Below are 21,226 nucleotides of genomic sequence, written 5' to 3' on the forward strand. Positions count from 1 at the left end.
TTAAATCCCGCAGTCAATTAGTGGTATACCTAAGGGAGAGAGAGAGAGAGACATTCGTTCTGCATATGACTCGGAGTGGCGACAAACCGTGACATATAACGGAGTCTAGTTGCTTACTTATACTATAAGTGGTATACCATAAGTGATGGCGGAGAAGGCTGCCTTAGCACTGGCAATAGCCTCCACGGAGGCTAACATCGTAGTAAGCGACTCCACGACAGCCGTCAAGAACTATGCAAGAGGAAGAATCTCGCGGGAAGTGCTGAGAATTTTAACCAACTTTCGTGAAGATCGAGACGTTCACGTTATATGGGCGACCGCACACACTTCCCTTCCCAAGAACGAAATAGCGCACAACCTGGCTTGAGAACTGATGGTCCGAGCAGGTTGCACGCAACAAATACGGGGAACGGAGAGAGACCGGGTGACCAGCTTTAACGAGATCACCAAACTCTATAAATTGGGAAGGGCCCATTTCCCCCCGGCACAGTCCTCGCTGAGTAGACGGCAAGCGACGGCATGGCGCCTCTTACAAACAGATACATATCCGAAACCGGTGACCTAGCTATACCACCGCTACTACCCGGACCTTTACACGAATGGATGTAGATTCTGTCAAGAAAGGGAGGACCTACAACATATGGTTTGGGCTTGTTCTCGGACACCCACACAGAATAAAATAAACAAGACCAGAGAGCAGTGGGAGACCGCGTTGCTCATCTGTGCACCGGAAGATCAACTCAAGGCAATCCAGCAGGCCGAAGATGCCACCAGGGCCCAAGGGCTCGAGGCCGTCATCTAGGTAGAGATCTGCTGTCCACAAATAAAGTTTATTCCTCCTCCTCCTATAAATGAAGTGTTGCTTAAAAGGTTTGAGCATCACAGCCTTTACTAATAGTGTTGCTCAACACAACACGCACATTGGCAGTGTTTCGCATCTGCTTCGCACGCAGCTCTGAAAGTTATTTGCGTGTGTCCCGGGCCCTGTCACACGTTTTCTGTTTATTTGCTAAAGCTGCTCTCAAGCCATTGACGCAAGACACACTTGTGACAAAAAAAGTAGTGTGTGTGACTCTACCACTTGACATTTCTATAGCAACATATACCGCAAAATCTTGTTAAGATGGCGAAAGAACGCAATACCAGTGGCTTCATGAACAACACCAAGAAGAAGCGCGGTGAAATGCAATGAGCAGATGTTAGAGAATTTTAGTGCGTCCGGTAATCCGGCAAGCGCGGGCGGTTTGCCGGTTGTGCGGGGGGCGTAAACGTGAGCGGCCAGATTCGTGGCGCTTGCTGGCGGTGCAAAGCTGAACCACACAGACACAAAGCCGATTACTATATTCTGTTTAGCTCCTGGTGTAAATTTTCGACAGCGGCGTAATCGTGTTCACCATTACGCCGCTGCTGAAAATTTGCGCCAGCAGCGAAGCAGGATCTAGTGGTTTACTGTAATTTTAGCTCTGTGTTTGTCTGGTTGAACTCTACGCCACCAGGCGGCTGCACCGCTCCGGTCGCTCACGTTTACGCCCCCGCAAATCCGGCAATCCGCCCAAACTGCCCCCTTTTGCCGGAATCAGAGCAAGGTTATCGGAACATACATTATATAGGAGTGACAATAACTGAGTTATGGCCGGTGCATTACAAGAAAGATGCAGGGATGCTTCGATTGCGGTATTGCTCTTCCAGCGCTAAGTTATAAGCAACGTCTATTGAAATATTTCTCGGTAGATGTCATACACTACAGCTGAGCTACGTGCCATATATAGTCCGCTCGTACACGAAGCCAGCGCTGCAAATTCTGTGGAATATCCCCGCCAATACATAATACAGTTGCATAGTTGTTTCAATCGCGGAACATGCGCACACTGCAGCATCCCGCGCAAGTGGTGCTGTATTTCAGTGGGTGCCCGGGCCACTTATTGAGGAAGGTCGGGGGCAGACGAAATTGAAAGAAGTGTCGCCCATGAACACGGCGACGTGTACGTTATTCCTCCGTTCAGCCGTATAATGCATGGGGGCACATATTGAAAAAAAAAAAAAGAAAAGAAAGCTTTCCACGGAACAATCATTCACATCATGCTGGATGATTAAGCGAAAAGATAGATTCTGTATTCGTTGAACGCTACCCCTTTTCTGTTTCATCGACTCCGACTATGTGTTGCGCCTTGACCAGCCACTTTGTATACGTATAAAACTAAGCGCGCTGGATACTATTTCATTCACTTGTGGGGAACAAGGTGCTCATGACATCTCGCATCTGCATGCTGTTAACTCGTCCGCTTTATGCCCAGCAGAGGCGACAGCATGTGCTTCAAGTTTAGAGCGGGTGTAAGTATGCTTCGTTCAAGGACTACATCCTTGGTCCGTACTCTCCCCGACAATGCAACGAAGAGATGTGCTATAAATTTATTTATTTGTTACCTGAGATAACCTCCAAGTGTACTATAGTCAGCGTGAATGGGTTTCAAGTTTTAGCTTAACCGTTCCTATTTCTTTCTGTTTTCACCTTACAGTTTAGTGTGATATTGTGTTCTCTATATTGGTTTCTTTTTAATTTTTCCCCATGTCCATTGGTAGGCTTATCATCATCAGCATCCAATTTTATGTCCACTGCAGGAGGACATAAAGTATACCCCTGTACTGCGCCAACCGATTCCAACTATATAGCCATGTGAATTTCCTGATTTTATCGCCCCACATATTGTGGCGTCCTCCACTGCGCTTCCCTTCTCTTGGCACCCATTCTGTAACCATAATGCTACTCTGGTTATCTAACCTACGCATTACATGACCTGCCCAGCTCCATTTTTTTCTCTTAATGTCAATTAGAATATCGGGTATATCATGTACCCCCGTTTGCTCTCTGATCCACCACCGCTCTCTTTCTCCCTCTTAACGTTACGCCTAACATTCTTCGTTCCATCGCCCTTTGCGCGGTGCTTAACTTGTTCTCAGGCTTCTTTGTCAGTCTCCAAGTTTCTGCCCCATATTTTTAGTTGATATTAAAGAATTTTCATGACACATCGCTCCGTAACCATTGGAGTTATATGGAGTTGCAAGAAGCAAGTGGTTTCCGACCACATAATCCTCCGATGAACCCTATATATCTATGTGTGATTGAACGCGACGTGATATGTAGGGTGTCCCATGAAGGTAACCTGAGCTAAACTTTAAAAGGACCCTCCGTGGTTGCTTAGTGCATATATGGTGTTCGGCTGCTAAACACGAGGTCGCGGGATCGAATCCCGGTCACGGCGGCCACATTTCGATGAGGGCGAAATGCGAAAACACCCGCGTACTTAGGTGCACGTTAAAGAACCCCAGGTGGTCGAAATTTCCGGCGTCTCCCACTATGCCCTCACAATCAGAAAGTGATTTTGTAACGTGAAACCCCAGAATTTAATTCTTAATTTTAAACTTTAAAAGTGTGCCATTGCCATGTAGCTGGACAGAACCAAGGTAATGCTTGCCGTCGCTTGGAGATACTCAGATTATTTTTCGCATTCCGCCTATTGACATTATTAGTCTTAATTAATCAAGTTCTCACATATTATAATTCTAGTGAAAGTGTAAATGAGAAAATAGTAGAGCAACATTAAAAACTCCCGAAACAGCTTTCCGTTGCTCAATAGGTACTACAGGGAAGTGTTTTTTCAAGCATGAAAGAAGCTTGCGAATACACGCAAAATGCCTCGAGCGGCCAGTCGCGCGACTATTTTGTGTATATTCGCGGGCTTCTCTCATGCTTAGAAAAACACTTTTATGTAGCACGTATTGAAAAACAGAAAGTTGCTTAAGGAGTTTTTCATGTTGCTCTACAATGTCCTCATTGACACTTTTCATCTAATTATAATATTTTAGAAGTTGATTAGTTACTTAAGGCTAACTATGTAATTAGGTGGAATGCAAAAGATAATCTATCTCCAAGCGACGGCAAACACCGTCACCTTGGTTCTGTCCAGATGCGTGGCATTTGCATATTTTGGGTGTTTGGCTCAAGTTACGTGGGAGACCGGTATGTGCCTCCGTGATTGCTGTCTTTTTTTTTCTTTTATTTATTTGACGCTTGTAGAGGTCGGATCACCCTTTCTTCAGCATTCCATTCAGCATACCGTTAGATACAGCGAAAAAAAAAAAAAGGGGGGGGGGGAAGTTCCGCAACCATGTCATTCTTCTCTCAAAAAGCTGTATCTTATTTCTGTGCGTTTACCGTATTTAGAATCTCATTCTATATACATTCCTCCGTCACTCACCTAGTCCTTCCCAAGCTTCTTTGTGTCACAAAATATCCCGCGATATTGTTCCGCAACCTGCTTGTTCTGAGGCGACAGTATATACGTATACATATATGTACTATGCCGTCTCTGAACGAATTAAATCGCATGCCTTTTCCCGGTTGTGTCTGCTTTTGTGTGTCATAAAGGACGACTTCAGTCTTCCAAGTTGCGGCAATTGTACGCCTAGTACCTATTATTTATTATTTTTTGGCTAAAGCACTCGCGACTAGACTAGACATAACGCAGTCACGCGGCGTTATGTCAAGTCACGAGCACTTTCGCCTGACAACTTTTGTAACAAATAGCACATTAAATTACTGCGAAATGAATTACACCAAGTTGATATCAAAGCTGGAAAGAGATGTCACCGGACATGAAGTTCACAGGAGTAAGACGCGCATGCACAAACGCTTAAAAATTGTTTGGTACGTTAGTTAGCGTCATGATAAGTAAGATTAGCGTGCCGAACACATCAAATTGGGCGCAATTCAAGAGGCGCAATTCACTCAGTCCAGCAATGAACGCCATGTGGGAGCACGTTTGTGCTTTTTACATGCTCTTTTAAGCACTTACTTCAGCACTATGTTAGGTACTCTGGCCTCGGCGTGAATATAAGAGAATATAGGTAATAGACCTGATACACAATGATGAAGCCGTGAAATCAATGAATGGGACTGAACATTCACAGCTGACTCGCTGAAAAATGAATAAACAAAACGAGTAAACGGACGGCACGTCGGGCAGCGCATGCTACAAGGAGTCACTTTTATTTTTGAGGTAGCGTAGACATGGAAGTACACAATGTATACTTCCATGTCTAGAGGCGTGGTGGTCTGCTCACAGCAAGCAAGGGGTGTTTACCTTCCGGAGTCTGCGTGGGACTTTTTTTCCTCCCTGGAAAAGTGCGATGACGGGGGAGGGGGGGGACGTTTCGGCCAGCGAGCGCCCCCCCTCTCCAGCAGCAGTGCACCGAGCGAAGGGAGCGTCGACGTCGCACCTGACGGCGGCGCGTCGACGGGAGGAGGAGCCAGCCGGCGGCGGCCGCAGCCATTCAGGGCGTCGCGAGCGCGCGCGGCCATGCGGGCCAGACGACAGCGGCGAGGGGCGCCCGCGCTTGCCGCTGCGGCGGTGAGGCACAAAAGAGGCGCAAAACGAGATTGATTTGCGAGCGCTGGAGGCCACTCCTCCCGCAGCCTCCTCTCCAGCGCTTTTCTTTGTGGAGCTTTGGGGCGAGGAGGAGCGCGCGACTGTACATCATCATTTGATGAATGCGTGTCTGTCACGCAGAGAGGCTTTTTGGATGGACTCCAATATGGCGATTGTTGTTGGCGGAGAAGGGAACAACTCCTCTCCCTCGCTGGCTGCCGCCACGCTCCCTCGCTCTCCGCGCGCGGGTGAGGGAGGGCCGTGGGCGAGGAGGCGCCTGCGTGCTGTCGGCGCTGACGATCAACTCTCCCTTCAGTGACTTCGGAGCAACGGACAGTAGCGCCAGGGCGCCGTTGTCGTGCCGAGTTGCGTGCTCCCGAAATAGCGGCCGGGCGGACTGATGCGCTCTGCGTACCTACGCTCTTCACGTGGCGTCGTGCTGCTAGCCGAGTGAGGGACCGTCGATTCCTTGGCGCTTGGATTACCGGTCGAGAAAGCTGGATGGGATGGTCATCCGGTCGGCGTCCGCCGAAGCGGTGGCCGTGATCGCGCCCGCGGTCACGGCAGCGACGGCCTCCGTCACGACGACGCGGCGCCGGCCGCGCAAGGCGCCGCCACGGCCCAGCTGTCGGTTGTCGCTCGTCGACGCCGTCGTGGCCGGCCTGGCCGCTGCAGCCGCCAAGAAGCACCAATGTACGTACCGTACCCCTTCGGCCACTACGCGCGCGCCCCTGTCTTGTGCGAGACACGGGCGCGCTCGCGGTTGTCAGGCCGATTTCGCTGCCTGCCGGACTCGCGCGCCTAAGGGCTGTCACCAATTCCCGTGCCACGTGGTTTGCACATTGCTGGCTAGTTGCTTGATCCCATTTTTCGGTGCCCGTGTTTTGATCAGCGCGTCTCGCCCCCTTTCGGTAGCGCGTGTGCCTTTCGCTCAAGACGCGCGCTTCTTTGATTCGTGGCGGCATCGCGCGGCGAGTACGGAAACTAGCGTTGCATGAAACCACGCGGTTCCTCGCTCGTGGCCGTGCCGCACTGTTTCCATTGCCCGATAGTGATCTCGTAGTTTCGTTGCTTTGCTTATCGTTTTGATGCTCAGTATTTATCGAACCACAGTACCGCAATGAATGACTAACATGTCGATTGCGTCAGTACCCTGGCATTCAGTCGGCGTCTTCTGTTTGGAGTACGTTAATGGTGGTAGCGTCAGGCTTTGTTCTTTTTGCGGTGTGTACCACAGCATGAAACTACGTTGTTCACTTGTTTTAGGTTCCTTGACAGTGAATTTCTTTCCGATGACTCATGCATGCTTCATAATATGTTGCGCAGCGGTCGGGAGTTCAGCAACTCTGCTACGCGCATCTATGGCCGGAAGAAGGAACGAAAGCGGGCAGATGCAGTCATTTTCTTTTCACTGTGGAGCGAATGGCGTGCCCAAAGTGGGATGACCTCACCACTTGCTGTGTAACGCCATTTACTTCCCCATTGCCATACTGTCCAATAGGCTTGCTATATTTAGACTTTGGTTACATTGTTATGAAAGAGCACCCAAATGAGCGCAGACACCAAAGCATCAGAAACCCTTAGCGTAAAGCGAAAGTATCTTGTATTTGTGGCCATTGAGTAGCTGCTCCCAATTGATGCTTCTTGACTTGATGACCAAACTGACTTTGTAAACACGAGCACCGCGAGGCCCAAAATTGGTGTCCTCTTTTGGATGCATTACAATCGTGTTTGTAAATACTATACCGTCTTATGTTATGGTTCTATTTTGAGCTGAAACTCAGTAGACGATGGATGGACAACAACAGAGCATGGCGAGTATTTCTTAAGCTCTAGCGCTTCGCGCAGCGCATTCAGTCCAGTTGTCATATCACTGAAGGGAGACAACCTAGACAGTTCCTGAGTCATTTCTCGAGCAGCTACTATCCCTCTGAAACACTTGAGCGTTTTGTATGGGACTGAAGCTACGTGAGCTAAGATATGGTTTGTCGAATAGAAAGGTGAGTTTCCACTGGGTTGTCTCGCCTACTATTCCTCAACAAAAGTAGGCAGGGTGAGTTTGAGCTGAAACTTTTAATGCAGAGGCCGATAACTTTTTTTCGGAACGAATGAACGGGCTGGTCGTATCCAAGAGGTTCGATGCTTATAAGAGCTATTAAGTGCATCAAATTCGTAACTTGCTACCCTGCTCGAGACCTGTCTCAGGCCTCGTATTTGGCGGAATTTGTGTACATCAAAGAGCGAACTTGTCCACATGACTGCACATGCTCCTTAAAAACGCGACATTCAAATAACAAGCCTGTCACCTGGTGTAGTTCGAATCCTCATCGAAGTCGTTCTGCATTGGGCTTTCTAACGGTAAAAAAAAAAAAAAAGAAGCGTCATTAACTCTAATAGGATCGAAGACATGTGGGCTTGAGCAAACCGTGTAGCATCGCCCAGTTCACACCTATTTCAATCTATATTGAGTCAAGCATATTCAGAAATGTATATATGTGACAGGTGTATCATAAACGGGTGCAAATTCTGACCGTCCTTTTCTTGCTCTCGTGTTGCTCCTACTGCTCTGCTTTTTTGCGGTGATATGTCGAATGTGTTCAATTGGCACGACGCTGTACCATTTGATTAGATGAAATTAGTCTAATATTTTTCGTAACTTTAGAGCACACCGCTCTCGAGTATATCAGACGCGCGGGAAAATGCGCGTCTAGCGTATATGCACGAAGCGCACAAGACGCGTTGCTGCATTGGTGTGCTTTTCGCAGAAGCGGTTGGACATGTTGTCCATAATACTTACTCTGCACGACACGGGTGCTGTTCGAACCAGTTGATTCGGGAAGTGATCGCCAATTTACAGTATACACCGACGCAGCGAACTTCCTGTTAACAAAGGTTCACACTCTTAAAGTTCGCTGTCCGCTGATCGTTTTCAGGAAAACAGGGCCGTTGTAAAGACGCGCCTCGATGTACAACAGGTCAGAAACACTGCTCAGATGCTTGATGGAGCCTTCTAATTGTCTGTAGCAGCACGTTGTGATCCTTTATTCGCAAGAAAGGAATGCATATGTACAGGTTATGCTCAGCCATGATCCTTTGTCAAAAAGAGCAGCGCTGTCCGGGCGTTGACGTGTATTTGACAACCTGATTGGCGTTTTTGCACAGGGTCGGTGATACTATCACAATCTCGTGACGTAAAAGCTTTGACGCTGCGAGAGATGCTTCCAAGTCGACATTTCAAATGCAGCACTTTTCCTTTGTTCTGTGCAGTGTGGACGACTCGTCAATCTCGCAGCGCAAAGCATCCATGCTTGCCACCACTATTACGTTCCTATATGTTCAATTTAAGCTGACTCCGTTTAGCAACCTGCAGAAGAATCATATATGAAAAGCATGCTTTATCGTGGACCACAAATGTGGTGCGACTTTCGAATGCATCAATGGCCGGAACGTGTCATTACCCAAATTATTAAACCTGTAGCAGGGTTTTGCAGTTTGCACTAACGGCGTGCAAGTCAGAGGTGTAAGAACGAACTTTTTCAATCGCTACGTCTTAGGAGTGCAGCGGGCTTCAACCATCCAGTCCTGAAGCGGTCGCGGCTGCGTATACGGCTTTCCAATATTTCACAGCCACGGCATTGGAAAGGGTAGCGTGCTTTTTATAACATTTGGTGTGGAAACACCACCCCTAACCTTCTTGACATTTCGAAGTTGTGGTCGACATTTCACGTTCTAGTACTTTTGAACTCTGTAGACTACCATTGTTTTTCTCGGGGCCGTTAGAGAGAGCAATGGAGCAGGTCGATACTAAAGGAGCCTTTCCTTTCCGTACATGTCTGTTACATTCCTTGCTTTGGCGCGACATTGGTTTGGTTTATTCTATTCACGAGACAAGCGCATATGTGATGGCATGTTGAACTGGTCTTTTCGAACCGCTTTGGAGTCCTACGACATCGTGAATGACAGCTTTAAAGTCGCATTACGAAAATAAGCTGGTCTAGTAGGCGATAATCTGGCCTCATTAGCGCCACTGGTGCTTTCTTATGCTTGCATGTAACGCTTGAAAGCTGTCTTACGCGAGCTTTGTAACGCTGCCGAACCGCACTGAAACTAACCAATCGAATATGCCGCGCGGAAAGCATTTCTTTTTGGCATACGTATAGATTTGCTCGTGCAGAGATGGCGCTGCCATTTTTACTTTGTATGCACTCAGCTGCTCATATATAGTTAGTTTGTCTCGCGTAACCGTTGAAGCCTACCAAAAAAAAAAAAAAGACCCGGTCCAGCTCTACCAAGCACGACGTGAAGCCCCCCCCTCTCTCTCTCTCCGTCTCGTCCCGTCAATCTGTCACATCAGATTGTACTGAGTCAGTCGTAGTGCATGTATTCGGCGAAAGCAGCATTAAATATACTGCTGGTTGTTTCACGACGGAGTTTATGGCAGGAGTGCTGTGCTGCATTTATATCTATCTGTTAGCGAGAAGAGAACGCGGCTATTTGTGGACTTTATGTGCGCAGCAGGAACAGCTGTTACCAGTGCAGGCTGAACTTATAGCGAAACATGTGGGGAGTCATCGTAAAAGAAAAAGTGCAAAGCATCACGCCAGCACAAGCTTTGCAAGCTTGTGATTTTTTCCCCTGTTTTTGCAACCGGTAGAACGACGAAACGGGCTCCCTTTCTCTGCTCCCTTTCTTTGTTCTCCTTTAAAAACAAAAATTCTAACAGCTTGCCCTGCGGCAAATATGGATTTCAAATGGAAATATGGGAATGAAAGCGTGGATACCTTTCTTATATAAATATTGTAGTTGTGGCGTCGAGAACTCATATTAACCGTGAGCCGATGACTTTATCTGTTCCATGCTTCTATAATAACCTTATTCGTACTATGGACCGCGGTATACAAACTATAAAAAATGAAACTGCGACCCTCTCTCTAGGCGCGTTGTACAGGTCAGTCCATTATCAAAGGGAACACCTATATTTGATATTCGAGTAATGGCCCTGCAGAATTTGTTCAGATTTCTCCTGCTGAAACTTTGGGAATAATTCAGCTATACTGGAGAATCTGACCCGTCGTGTTTTCTTGATTTCAGTGCGAAAAACAAATGACGGCCCCAAAGGCGAACAAGGTGTTCCCTCGCACATTGTTCCGTCCTCTACGTGAACGAAACCATTTTGACTTTCGTGGCAAGCATCCTCGCTTGCGTTTTACGTAGCGCGTTGTCAGAAAATTCTTCGCAGTTTAGCCGCTTATTTTGAAAGTGGGTTGGTGAACTGCGCTTTCTGCAGTTATGTTGCTTTTGTCGGCTTCGTGCGTGCTACTGCATTAGAAACACTCGTGAGCGTGAGACTTATAAATAGTGTGCTTGTTGCGCTTCGAGTTCGTCGCGTCGAACGAACTCGCGTGCATGCTTTATCGGCCGACACCGCGGCCTCTTCGGGCTCACGGATGTTTCCATGGAGCTACGTGCATAGTGTGGAACTCACTGCGTACATACCGGTACAAAATCTGCGAACATACGTCACAGCTGCTGGCAGTGCCATCGGCCTTTATAAGGTCGCGCGCGCATTGCTTGCATTGTCTTCAGTGACGAACTTGGCTATGACTTTACTCGCATTTGAAACGCTTTGTCAGGCACTGTCGGCCTGCAGCTCGAAGAATAGGAAATGCAAAAGAAAGCTGTGAAAAAAGAAAGTAACAGAGACGGAAGGTTAACGAACCCGAGGTTGGAGCTCAGTCTTCGCCTTAAACCATGAATGAAGCTACGCGGCACTTATTAGACGCACAGTTTGGCAGCTTGGATACTAAGCCAAGAAGGTCATTCTTAGCCAAGGAGGTCCTTCTTTCTTTTTTTTTTCCTGCTTTTACTCCGCCCTCAAAGAGCTGAAACAAAATCCAAAATGTTCTGGAGCAGGAAGAAATGGATGCAAGCGTTTCCTTTATTCTAGTTATAGAATTAAAAAGAGAAAGGGTGCAATGTGTCGTGATATCTGCCAAAGTACCCACCTTTTCGAAATTCTCGCGACATTCATCGTAGCGGTAAAATACGACTCGCACTTTTATATGAAGCAGTTCATTTTTCCTTTGACATCGTTTATGTGCCAAAACCGCTATCTGATTATGACGCACGCCGTACTGGGCGACACCGGATTAATTTTCACCGCCTGGGGTTCTTTAACGTACACCTGAATCTAAGTACACGAGCGTTTTTGCATTTCGCCTCTATCGAAGTTCGGCCGCCCCGACTTTGATTGACCCGTGACGTAGAGCTTAGCAGCCAACACCGTAGACTATCGCGGTGGGTGGGCTGTTGTCACGCTCTTGAATGACAGCCTGTCGCAGTTTAAGGTGCACCAAAGTTTGGACACAGTGCAAGTGTTAATGAAGGCCCATTTGTCTTTCTCGAGGGTGACCGGCTTTTGTGACCGGCCTATGTCTCGCTCAGGCCCTCCGCGTGCGTGCGCGAGCTCACCGCGACTTTCTTGCCCCTTCCTCTCTCTATCTGATGATTTCTACTCCCTCCCCTCCCCCCCCCCCCCCCAGAGTAGTGTAGCCAACCAGACGCATTCCTGGTTACCATCCCTGCCTTCTCTCTTCATTTCCTTCTCCTCCTCCACTAACAAATATTAATCCGTGATAGGCCCCGCAGAAAATACGGGACGATGGCGGCGTGCACGTCTTCTCTCGTACACCACACCACAGTTCGCGCTGACCTCGTGTGGACGCGACACTATACAAGTGGAATCAGGGTTCCGTATTTGAGTTCTTCGCTGAGACGTGGACGGTGTCACTGCTCTGACATGTTCATGGCTGCTTATCTGTTAGGGCTGCGGCTGCAAGCTCTGGCGGATTGCTGAGCGCTGCGATGACACTGATGACATCGGCTACACAATTCAGTGGTCATGTATAGGAGTACGTCGTTTTCTTTCTTTTTTTCTAGAAGTTCGTGGTTTAACATTGCATATTTGTTGCTTTAATTTACCAGCTTGTGCACTACTTTCTCTGTCCCTCTCTTTCCACCGTATGCGTGGTTGAAAAGTTCATTCCGGCGACGTCCGCGCTTTCATTTGCATTACGGTGGCCTGAGCGTTTCCGATAATTGAGTGAAGCTTTGGTTTAAAGGCCGCGTAGTTGCTCTGTGAGCTGCGAGGGACGCTGTAGTGGAGGGAATAATTCTGACCATCCGAGGTTTACTACGTGCACCTTAATCGAGTGGTAGCAACAGTGTTGCATTCCGCCCCTCCGTGTGTACCGCGGACTAAAACATAATCTGCAAGTACAGGAATGGGTGTGATGAAACAGGCAAGCAACCCCCACCAAAGTCTATTAGTTGCTTTCCAGTACCATAGAGCAGCCTTATGAAAATTAATAGAACAGGCTAAGCAGTAAGAAAAGTGGAAACTGGATCAGCAACAGGGCACGGAAGGAATACAATTTGGATGGTCCCCGCCATGGTTATACTGGATGTAATAACAAATGTGTAGTCAGCTAGATCTCTGGTGCATGTACAGGCGCTAGTGCGCCTAGAAGGGCGTGCGATCTTCACGAAATTAATGTACTACATCTGTATAAACCCGTTGTTGAGATTTGTTACCACTTGTTGCCCCCCTCGTCGTGGTGCCGCGTGTACCCGGATATGGCATTGCGTTGCTGAGCTCGAGGTCGCGGGTTCGATCAAGGCGGCGACCCCATGAATTCGGATGTGGGTGAAGTACAAAAAAGGCTCGTGTACTGTGCATTGGATGAACGTTAAAGAACCCCAGGCGGTCATAATTAATCCCGAGTCCGCTGCTGCGGCGTACCTTACAATCAGATTGGGGTTCTGGCACTCAAAATCTCAGTGTTTATTTATTCTATTTTACTTATTGTGGCGTCAGCTTCCGAAACAAGACGCGGCCGCGTACCATGCTATGCCAAGCTGGGTTTTGTAACCCACGATTGTTGGCACACAATACCACTTTCATTGCAACGCTTGCTGCGACAACACTTTAAACGCCGCCTCAATCGACCATGAGATGGATAGCCTAGGTGGTACTCGCGCTTTCGAAGGGTTTCTTTCAACGCCATACTTTAACTGTGGTCTTTCTCGGTGCCTACTACGAAGAAGCTGCAGTGCAAGGGACTCACGTAGTACATACTTATTTAGCCAAAGTAAACACAACAAATGTGACGTTTGATGATTACGTTGTATTCAAGAAGCTATAGTGAAAATATAAACGAGCAGCGACAGAGGCAGGTGCACACAAGCTGTCGATTCGAAATGTGTACAGCAAACTCAATAGGAAACATACGTATAATGGGGAATGGGTGTGTGTCAGCTTCTCTAGCGCTGGAGAGGGAAAAGGAGACGTTTGTTCAAGGTAGACCGTTAGCGAAGTAGGAAAGCAATGGAAAGGACTAACATGACGAGTACTTTTCAGTGCGCTAATTGAACGCTTTGCAACGCCACATTGCAGCTAATGTGGTAGAGCAAAAACTTGAAAACTGGCATTAAAAAGTAACCAAATAGCAATCGAGTGTTTTCAGAATAAGCATGGCAGCCGTAAGCAACGGTCATGCGCGCTTATCACAACGCCTACATTTAAATATTTCAGCGTATGTAGCGAACGCCAGTGCGCCGAGGAGATGCACGCAACTGGTTTCGCTGCATTGTTGTGCACGCCACTCTTCAACTACATTATTCTCTCCATCACTTATGGTGGCACTGCAACACGGGTTTGGTCAGCGCGGCATGCTCATGGAATTAGATATGGAGTAACTGACCGTGATCTGGCCGCCGCGCTATAGTTTCGCCGTTTTAAGCCGGCAATTGGTGACCCGCGTTGTACGTGCGCTTATTTAGTTGCACATGTAATCTCTCCGCTCCTGCATACACGCTTTGTGGATGTCCCGCTTCTTGAGTGGCCGGTCGATATGTTTTGTTACGCCTACACCGATATGTTTTGTTTCGTAGTATTCAGAAACCATTAGTGCGAAACCACCATGTTACGTATCTTTCAGTTAAACTTATACGCGTGCGAACAAGAGGGCGTGCTCAGTGGGAAACTGACAAATCAGATGAGATGTTCATTTCACATACACATATTTCAACTGAATAAGACCATTCATTGGTTGATTCATTTATGCGTTCAAGTAGTCAACACCCTGCTGTACCTTTGCAGAACACATAAAAGGGGAAGAGGGGGAGGGGAGACGAGCTCAAGATTTTAACAGCCTTAAATTTGTGGTGTTTCCGCACGCATTTTCTCCACAGCTGTATTTTCGCAACCCAAGATCTGCTGGGAACGTCAGAAACAGGCCGTGGCTAAAGTACTTTAAACGTAGCTGCATTCACTTTGTCAGAGTATGTGTCAATGTCAAATATAGGCATCGCTGGAGTGACCCTCTGTAGTTTTCTGGCGCTGCTTGCGTAGCTACAGCTGTCACTGGGCTTCATTGTGCAGCTTGTGTGTAATTCTGGTGCTAGTGATTTCTGCAGAACGAATCTACTCTTGAGAGTTCGCGTAGTAACGTTTTAGACCATGTAGTCAATCTGAAGTGCTGTACTGTACAGTAGCTATTGTTTACGAAGGGAACAGTGCCGAATGGAAATGTTCTGGCCTGTCCCGTCTTTTGCGCTGTTCCCTTTTGAAGTTGTTGCCTTACCAAAAAGCTCGGATCCACATCTTAGTGCAGCCATCGCTTCTTTGCAAAGCGGCGACAGCGACAGCATGCGTTTGTCTAGAGCTTTGATGAAACGAAATACTTTCGGCGTTAGCTTCAGTCGCGGACGGATGTAGTGAACTGAGAACTTTCTTATATGCGCTAAGATTACACTAACTTTCAGTTCAGGCATTCATAGTATATTCCCATAGGCTGTCACCGTCTACATCCCCCCCCCCCCGGCTCACCCTTGTGTGGGTGGGAACACACACACCGGAGACTAGTTCTGGCTTGTGCTTGAACGTGGACTACTTTATCGTCGATGCGGCATTTGTTTCGAAATTGGTGGGCATTCTGGCAGACGTGTCCATTTGGAAACGAGACCGTTAAAGCGCAATGCAGACAATCTTGAAAGTGTGTTTGAATACTGGCAGTACAAGCAAGCTTGAATAAGATGAAATAGAACAATCCTCGTTGTCTGATGTAGTTTACTTGAAGCAATTGGCTTCTTACCTAAATGCATAAGAACAACCCTGCTGTGCAGAAGGATTGACACTAGAAAGAGGGAATTAAAGTTTCTTGGCTATTGCCACTCCAGGTCGAAATTTGCCTCACGGAGACGTGCACTCTAAAGAGAGAGCGAGAGAGGAAAGGCGAGGAGGTTAACCAGAGGAGAGTTTCCGGTTTGCTGCCCTGCACTGGGGTAGGGAATATAGGGGTTGTAAAGAGGGCAAAGGCAGCGAAAAAGAAAAAAAAGAAAGAAAAGCAGGTAACAGAAGAGGTGTTCCAATCACAGGCATTCACACAGGCCGGTCGATCTCACCGAGCGCAGTAGCGCTTGCACGGTCTTCTGATTCGATGTTAAGTTGCGTCGATGTTGCAAATTTTTTTCTTCCGGCAGAGGCTAGTCGTCCAACTGGTTCAGCTGAGCGGAAAACGATTGACCCTGCACACTGCACTGCGGGCAGTGGCAAAGAACAGGCACTCTAAAAAAAGCATTAAACTTACAGAGAAAAATATCTTATATTGTTCCTATAATGCGCGTAATTGTTGCAGCAATGAAAAACTGCTTTAATATTCACTTATGTCCGGTCGGTGGCTTCAAAAAAGTGCCCAAGTTGTTCACGCAGTCACGAAAATTCAAATAAATCTTTACTAAGTCTTCATGTTTGGAAGCGATGGAAGTTTTGAATGCTTGCGTGTGAAAAAAAAATTATGGGGTTTTACGTGCCAAAACCACTTTCTGATTATGAGGCACGCCGTAGTGGGGGACTCCGGAAATTTCGACCACCTGGGGTTCTTTAACGTGCACCTAAATCTAAGCACACGGGTGCTTTCGCATTTCGCCCCCTTCGAAATGCGGCCGCCGTGGCCGGGATTCGATCCCGCGACCTCGTGCTCAGCAGCCTAACACCATAGCCACTGAGCAACCACGGCGGGTTGCTTGCGTGTGTATGATCCATGCTATAAAATCCAGTTGAACGTATTCCGACAGAGGCGTTAGCAAAAAGGATTGGTAGAAACAGCGTTCCAGAGCCCTATATCAACGACGAGGCGAGATGCAGACGAATGCTGTGATCGCCTTCAGCGAGAAAAGCAAGAGCGCTTTCCATCCGGTGACCGTCCATGATGTTTATCAACTTTTTTTTCTCAAGACAAGAGCAAACATGACAGATCCAGTGCGGGGTTGCGCGATGCCAAATTGGCGTATATATGATGCGAGAACAGAACGAGATTTTACGAAAGTATAAGATGAGCCATGTGGTTGTTCGGACCGATTCGTAATCTTCTTTTGGACTCGCATCTTCTCAAGTTTTGTCCCACAATGTCGGTTATCAGCAATTCATACATGCTTAGTGTAGAAACTTTGTACAGAGGGATCTGTTGTTTCGACCATATCGTGGTGTGCATATCCGAAGAAATTGCATAGCGGTTACGCTCCACGCATATCATACAACGTTGCAATCACGTGGCGTACCTAGTGAAAGTCTTATTTTGGTTTCTCCTCCGTCGGCTTAAATGTCTCTTCGTTACGAAGTTTATCGCAAAGCTGCGCTAGGTTTAGCGGCATGTTTTACTAGCTTCGTGGGTTGCTTCTGTCATCCGCAGCCCACAAGCCTAGCGCTTCGTTGTTTTTTTTTTAAATTATTCTCTGCTCTAAACAACATGATTTTTTCTCGGCAACACTGGGCGATGCATACTTTTGTCAATGGTACATGAAGGACAGAACATAGTTTATACTTTCATCCTTCTTTATCTTGTATATTGCTTTGCCCGGACGGACGGGCATGCCTCGTAAGAAATTCGCGACAATACTTTCATGACGCAGCTTGCGGCTCAACTGGTTAAGCTGTGTGAACTTGCGGCTTTAATAACGCCATTGTTTGGCGTGCGCGGGCTCTCCGCACTGGCTCCACGTAAAGTAGTAGACTTTGACAGCGTCTGCTTGGGTCTAGTTAATTACGTTGTTTTCTAAAGCAAGCAAACACCCAGTCTGCTAACATTTATTGATTTGTACTTCGCTAAGACGACCCAAGTACGCTAAAATGCAGTTATACTTTACGTCACTCTGATGTCATGGGCGCCGCGTTGTGGGCCCGAAGTTCAAGAATGGAAGCTTTGTATCTTAAAGCAGCAGGGATGCGCGAAAGACAACGGTCACCAGAGTGTGCCACGAGCTCTGACGTAGGCCACGTTCGTATGTACGAATTGTCTTTCACGCGATGCTACTTCAGCATGTCGAACCAACTTAGGCCATCCACCCGCCTGCCGAGGTGGTTTTGTCTTCATCTAATCCTCTAATATCTAATCCACTTCTGCGTCAAAGAAGCGTAGATGGAGGTTTCAAAGCACAATCAACGTATGTAGACAGACTTATTCCTCCGCTTTTGTCTCCCTTTAGTCGGCAACTTCGCAGGACACCGTGGCGCTCAAAAGCCTATAAGTGGCGGTGCTCGTCGTGGGAGGTAATGCAGCGAAGCTTGCGCTCTATGAGTCCGGGATACTTCCCTGCGGCGTTCTTCGGAGGCGCTATAGACCTGAGCACGACATTGCCGCGGTTGGCTGTGTTCTGCAGTGGCGTTGTTCCCGCGTGCGGGCAACAGCCGCGGCTGAGGGCCGGCGGTGGGCGCGAGGCTGCTTTCCTGCCCTCGGGTCGCAGCTGCTCCTGGCAGCCCCGTGTCGAAGGCCGCGACGACCTTTCGAAGCATGAAACCGACATGAATGTGGCTATGCATGCTGGGGCTGCTGCTTCTGCTGCTGCTCGGCGTTCCAGTATATATAGTCGCGATTGCGGTCGCGTTTTGATTCGTTTCGCCTGCGCGCGAGTCCGCACGAGTCGGTGTTATACAAGCTCTAAAGGCTGACTGTGTACATGGCAAGCGTTACCGCGTCTTCCGCAGCCTATCGGCATCGTTCGGGCGCGTCCCGCCGCTCTGCCATTTGCATAGTGGTGACCACGTGCTCAGCCTTTTCATTCTCTAAGGCGTCAGTGTCCGCCGGCTTGTTTTCACGTCCGCTTCGTGTACGACCTCGAGAATTTCGCTAAAGTAAAGCAAATCTGTATATTGCACGAGCAGTATATCGTACCGACCTAGATTCTCTGCAGAGTTAATTAGGCGTGGCTTGCAGTTTTAATGACATTATTTTGATAGCGGTGTTTTCAAGTCAGTGTTCAGAGAATAAGCGTCGCTGGTGTTCATTGCAAAGCCTTACGCAGGATCTGAATTCAGATAATTACCTTAAAGATAACGCCGGGGCTCATGTTTTTTTTTTTGTTTTTTTTTTCAGAATTGTGACGCAACTGATGCTTAAAAGTGACAGTGCAATAGACAGTCTCCATTTGCAACCTAGCCAAACTGTTGCAAGGTGACAAAACTAGTGGTCTTACGTGTTGTGAAACTGTTCACACAGGCTCTGCAGTGAGTGCGCTTAAAGCGTAGGAGAAATGCGGTCAGCGACCCGCAGGTTGGCGCTGCTTGTTGGAAGAATTTTAGTCCGATGAAGCATGTCGGCACCAGGGAACGCGAAAACGCTAGTTTCATTGGCTTGTGCAGTTGAAAATGCCCGAAAACGTACTTAGTGCCGAGCAAAAGGCCTTTAGAGGTTTCACCCCTTTAACACATCCTCAAAGGCATCTCCATAGATTGCTGTAGTCAAGTGTCTTACGGAAAATCGCCAGGTCAGGTAAAAGCACGTCGAACAAAAATATGATCCACTGACCACGTCAAAATAATCGTTCCAACGTTTCTATTTCCATGCGCAACATTTCTTCACAATGGGATCGGCTTCCCCACAGGGAATTTATATATGCTGCAGCGCACGACGAAACGAACTTGCGTGGTTGCTGTTTACATTTCCCCGATAGAAAACGTCGAAAGACACTGGTCACTCAGAACCATGCAGGACAACGTTCGTTACCTTGCTGTTGAAGTCGTGAGCGCTTTCAACGTGTACGTCCTGTCTTTCCCAACACGGAGCGAGCGCATTGGTCATGTAGCGAAGAAGCCCTGTTGCCACTTGAAATCGACTAAAAGTCGTGATCATACCCTGCTTTTGGGAATATTTGGTAGGCCGTAAATTGGCGGCGGGTGCTCACCGAGAGTTGGAAGTCCTTAACTATTGTAAGTAGCATACATATTCTGCACACGTCTCTGTATCGCGCCATGAGGATCTTCCACTTTTTAGTACGTCGAGGTGCACCCGAGCGGCGTTCATCGTTCGACTGCTATTTGCAGAAAACTTCCGCATTCTCGACGATATCCGATCTTCATATCAGTGCACCTCATAGTAGATTAGCGTGCATTCGCGACACTGCTTGTCAACCGAGTCAGGTTAGAGACATGCTCGAACGCAATTGACATGGAAGAAGAGATGAAGGTCATCCAGACATACTTGCAGTGAAAAGGCTTCCAAACGTTCTATAGTCGCTGGAAATCGTAGAAGCTTAGAGACGTAGCCACTTCCAGACAACGTAGGGCAACGATGCAGTATAGTAGAGAATTGAAGTCTCGTATCTTCAGGAAATGTGGTGTTCAGATTGCGCATGTGGCGACCAGCAAGATCCGAGCTGCCCTTCTGAACTTGATGGGCCCTCTGCCGCGCTCTACATTCCTCGGCCTGGTGTTTAAGATACCAGTTATTCTTTATTACATTGGCGAGCCAGGGAAGGTGCACGAGATGCTGCAACAGCGTCAAAGCGACCTTACGAAAAGCCACTTGCAGTCAAATGCGATTGCTGACTCGTGCAAACTGAGCCACTGAAAGTAACTTATCTGCAATATTTACCATGGAATCGCTCATTTATTCAGATCACCAGCAAGTTTTCTTAACAGAAAAAAAAAAAATTAAACAAGTTCACTTATAGTCGCATGCTGAAACATGAACATTTTCCCTGTGAAGCCGGTTCAAATATGAAAAAGGGTTTCGTACGGAACTCTAAACGTAACAAGGCTCAATTTGCTTAGTGATGCTCTCTGCGCCCATTGCTTACATAACTATTCGAAGCAGGAAATAACCTGCATGGTTTGAGCGTATAGTTGAATTGATTTTTCTCACGCTCTTGGCGAGCAGGATTTGCAAAGCTTGCGAACGAAGTCGCACTAATGAAGTTCGGTGCTGTACTGTATCACCATGTCTAAAGAGTGGAACGTCCGATAAGACGGCTTTGGCTTATTTTATTTGTAGAGATCCACTTGCCAGCATATAGGTATACATTTTAGTAACATTTCCGTTCATTAGTTTATTTTTTTTTTTTTCCTTGCGAAGACTTCTGTTTTCGCAATACCCTTGGTTGTGTTCAGTGCTCTCGGCTGTATACGGTGGCAGCGTTTCCCCTTTCTGAGGGCACTGTACTACGACACATGTCGTAATGTCGCTTTTAACTGTGTATTCACCCAGAAATAAGATTTCAAAGACAATCACACAGGTTTCATGGAATTCTCAAGGGAACGAATGTAATGTACTTGCTAAGAAATAACTTAAATACAGCACTGAAGGAAGTAAACAAAAAGTTTTTATTTAAGGCTCTGATAGCATAAGACTGTCGATGACCTGCACGATGGAACTCGACCATTAGTTTAGTGCTCAGTCAAGTTTTGTTTGAGCACAACGGGCGCGATTATATTTGTACCTGAAGAGAGAACGACTAAGAAATGAACA

At 47.4% G+C, this 21,226-nt stretch overlaps 1 protein-coding gene across 2 annotated transcripts in view; it reads left to right on the forward strand.

Moving 5' to 3' along the window:
• The window catches only part of LOC126544888 (protein tiptop-like), a 468,690-nt gene that overhangs the window by 438,530 nt on the left and 8,934 nt on the right, over positions 1–21,226 (forward strand). Inside the window, exon 1 of one of the 2 annotated variants that reach the window (XM_050192415.2) lies at positions 5,030–6,119. The exons of the other annotated variant lie outside the window; for it this stretch is intronic. Coding sequence (XP_050048372.1) covers positions 5,933–6,119 — 187 coding nt within the window. The 5' untranslated portion in view covers positions 5,030–5,932. Of the gene's footprint in view, positions 1–5,029; positions 6,120–21,226 lie in introns of those variants that run through there. 2 annotated transcript variants of the gene reach the window in all.

Source organism: Dermacentor andersoni, chromosome 1 (assembly GCF_023375885.2).
Source record: "Dermacentor andersoni chromosome 1, qqDerAnde1_hic_scaffold, whole genome shotgun sequence".
Lineage (NCBI taxonomy): Eukaryota > Metazoa > Arthropoda > Arachnida > Ixodida > Ixodidae > Dermacentor > Dermacentor andersoni.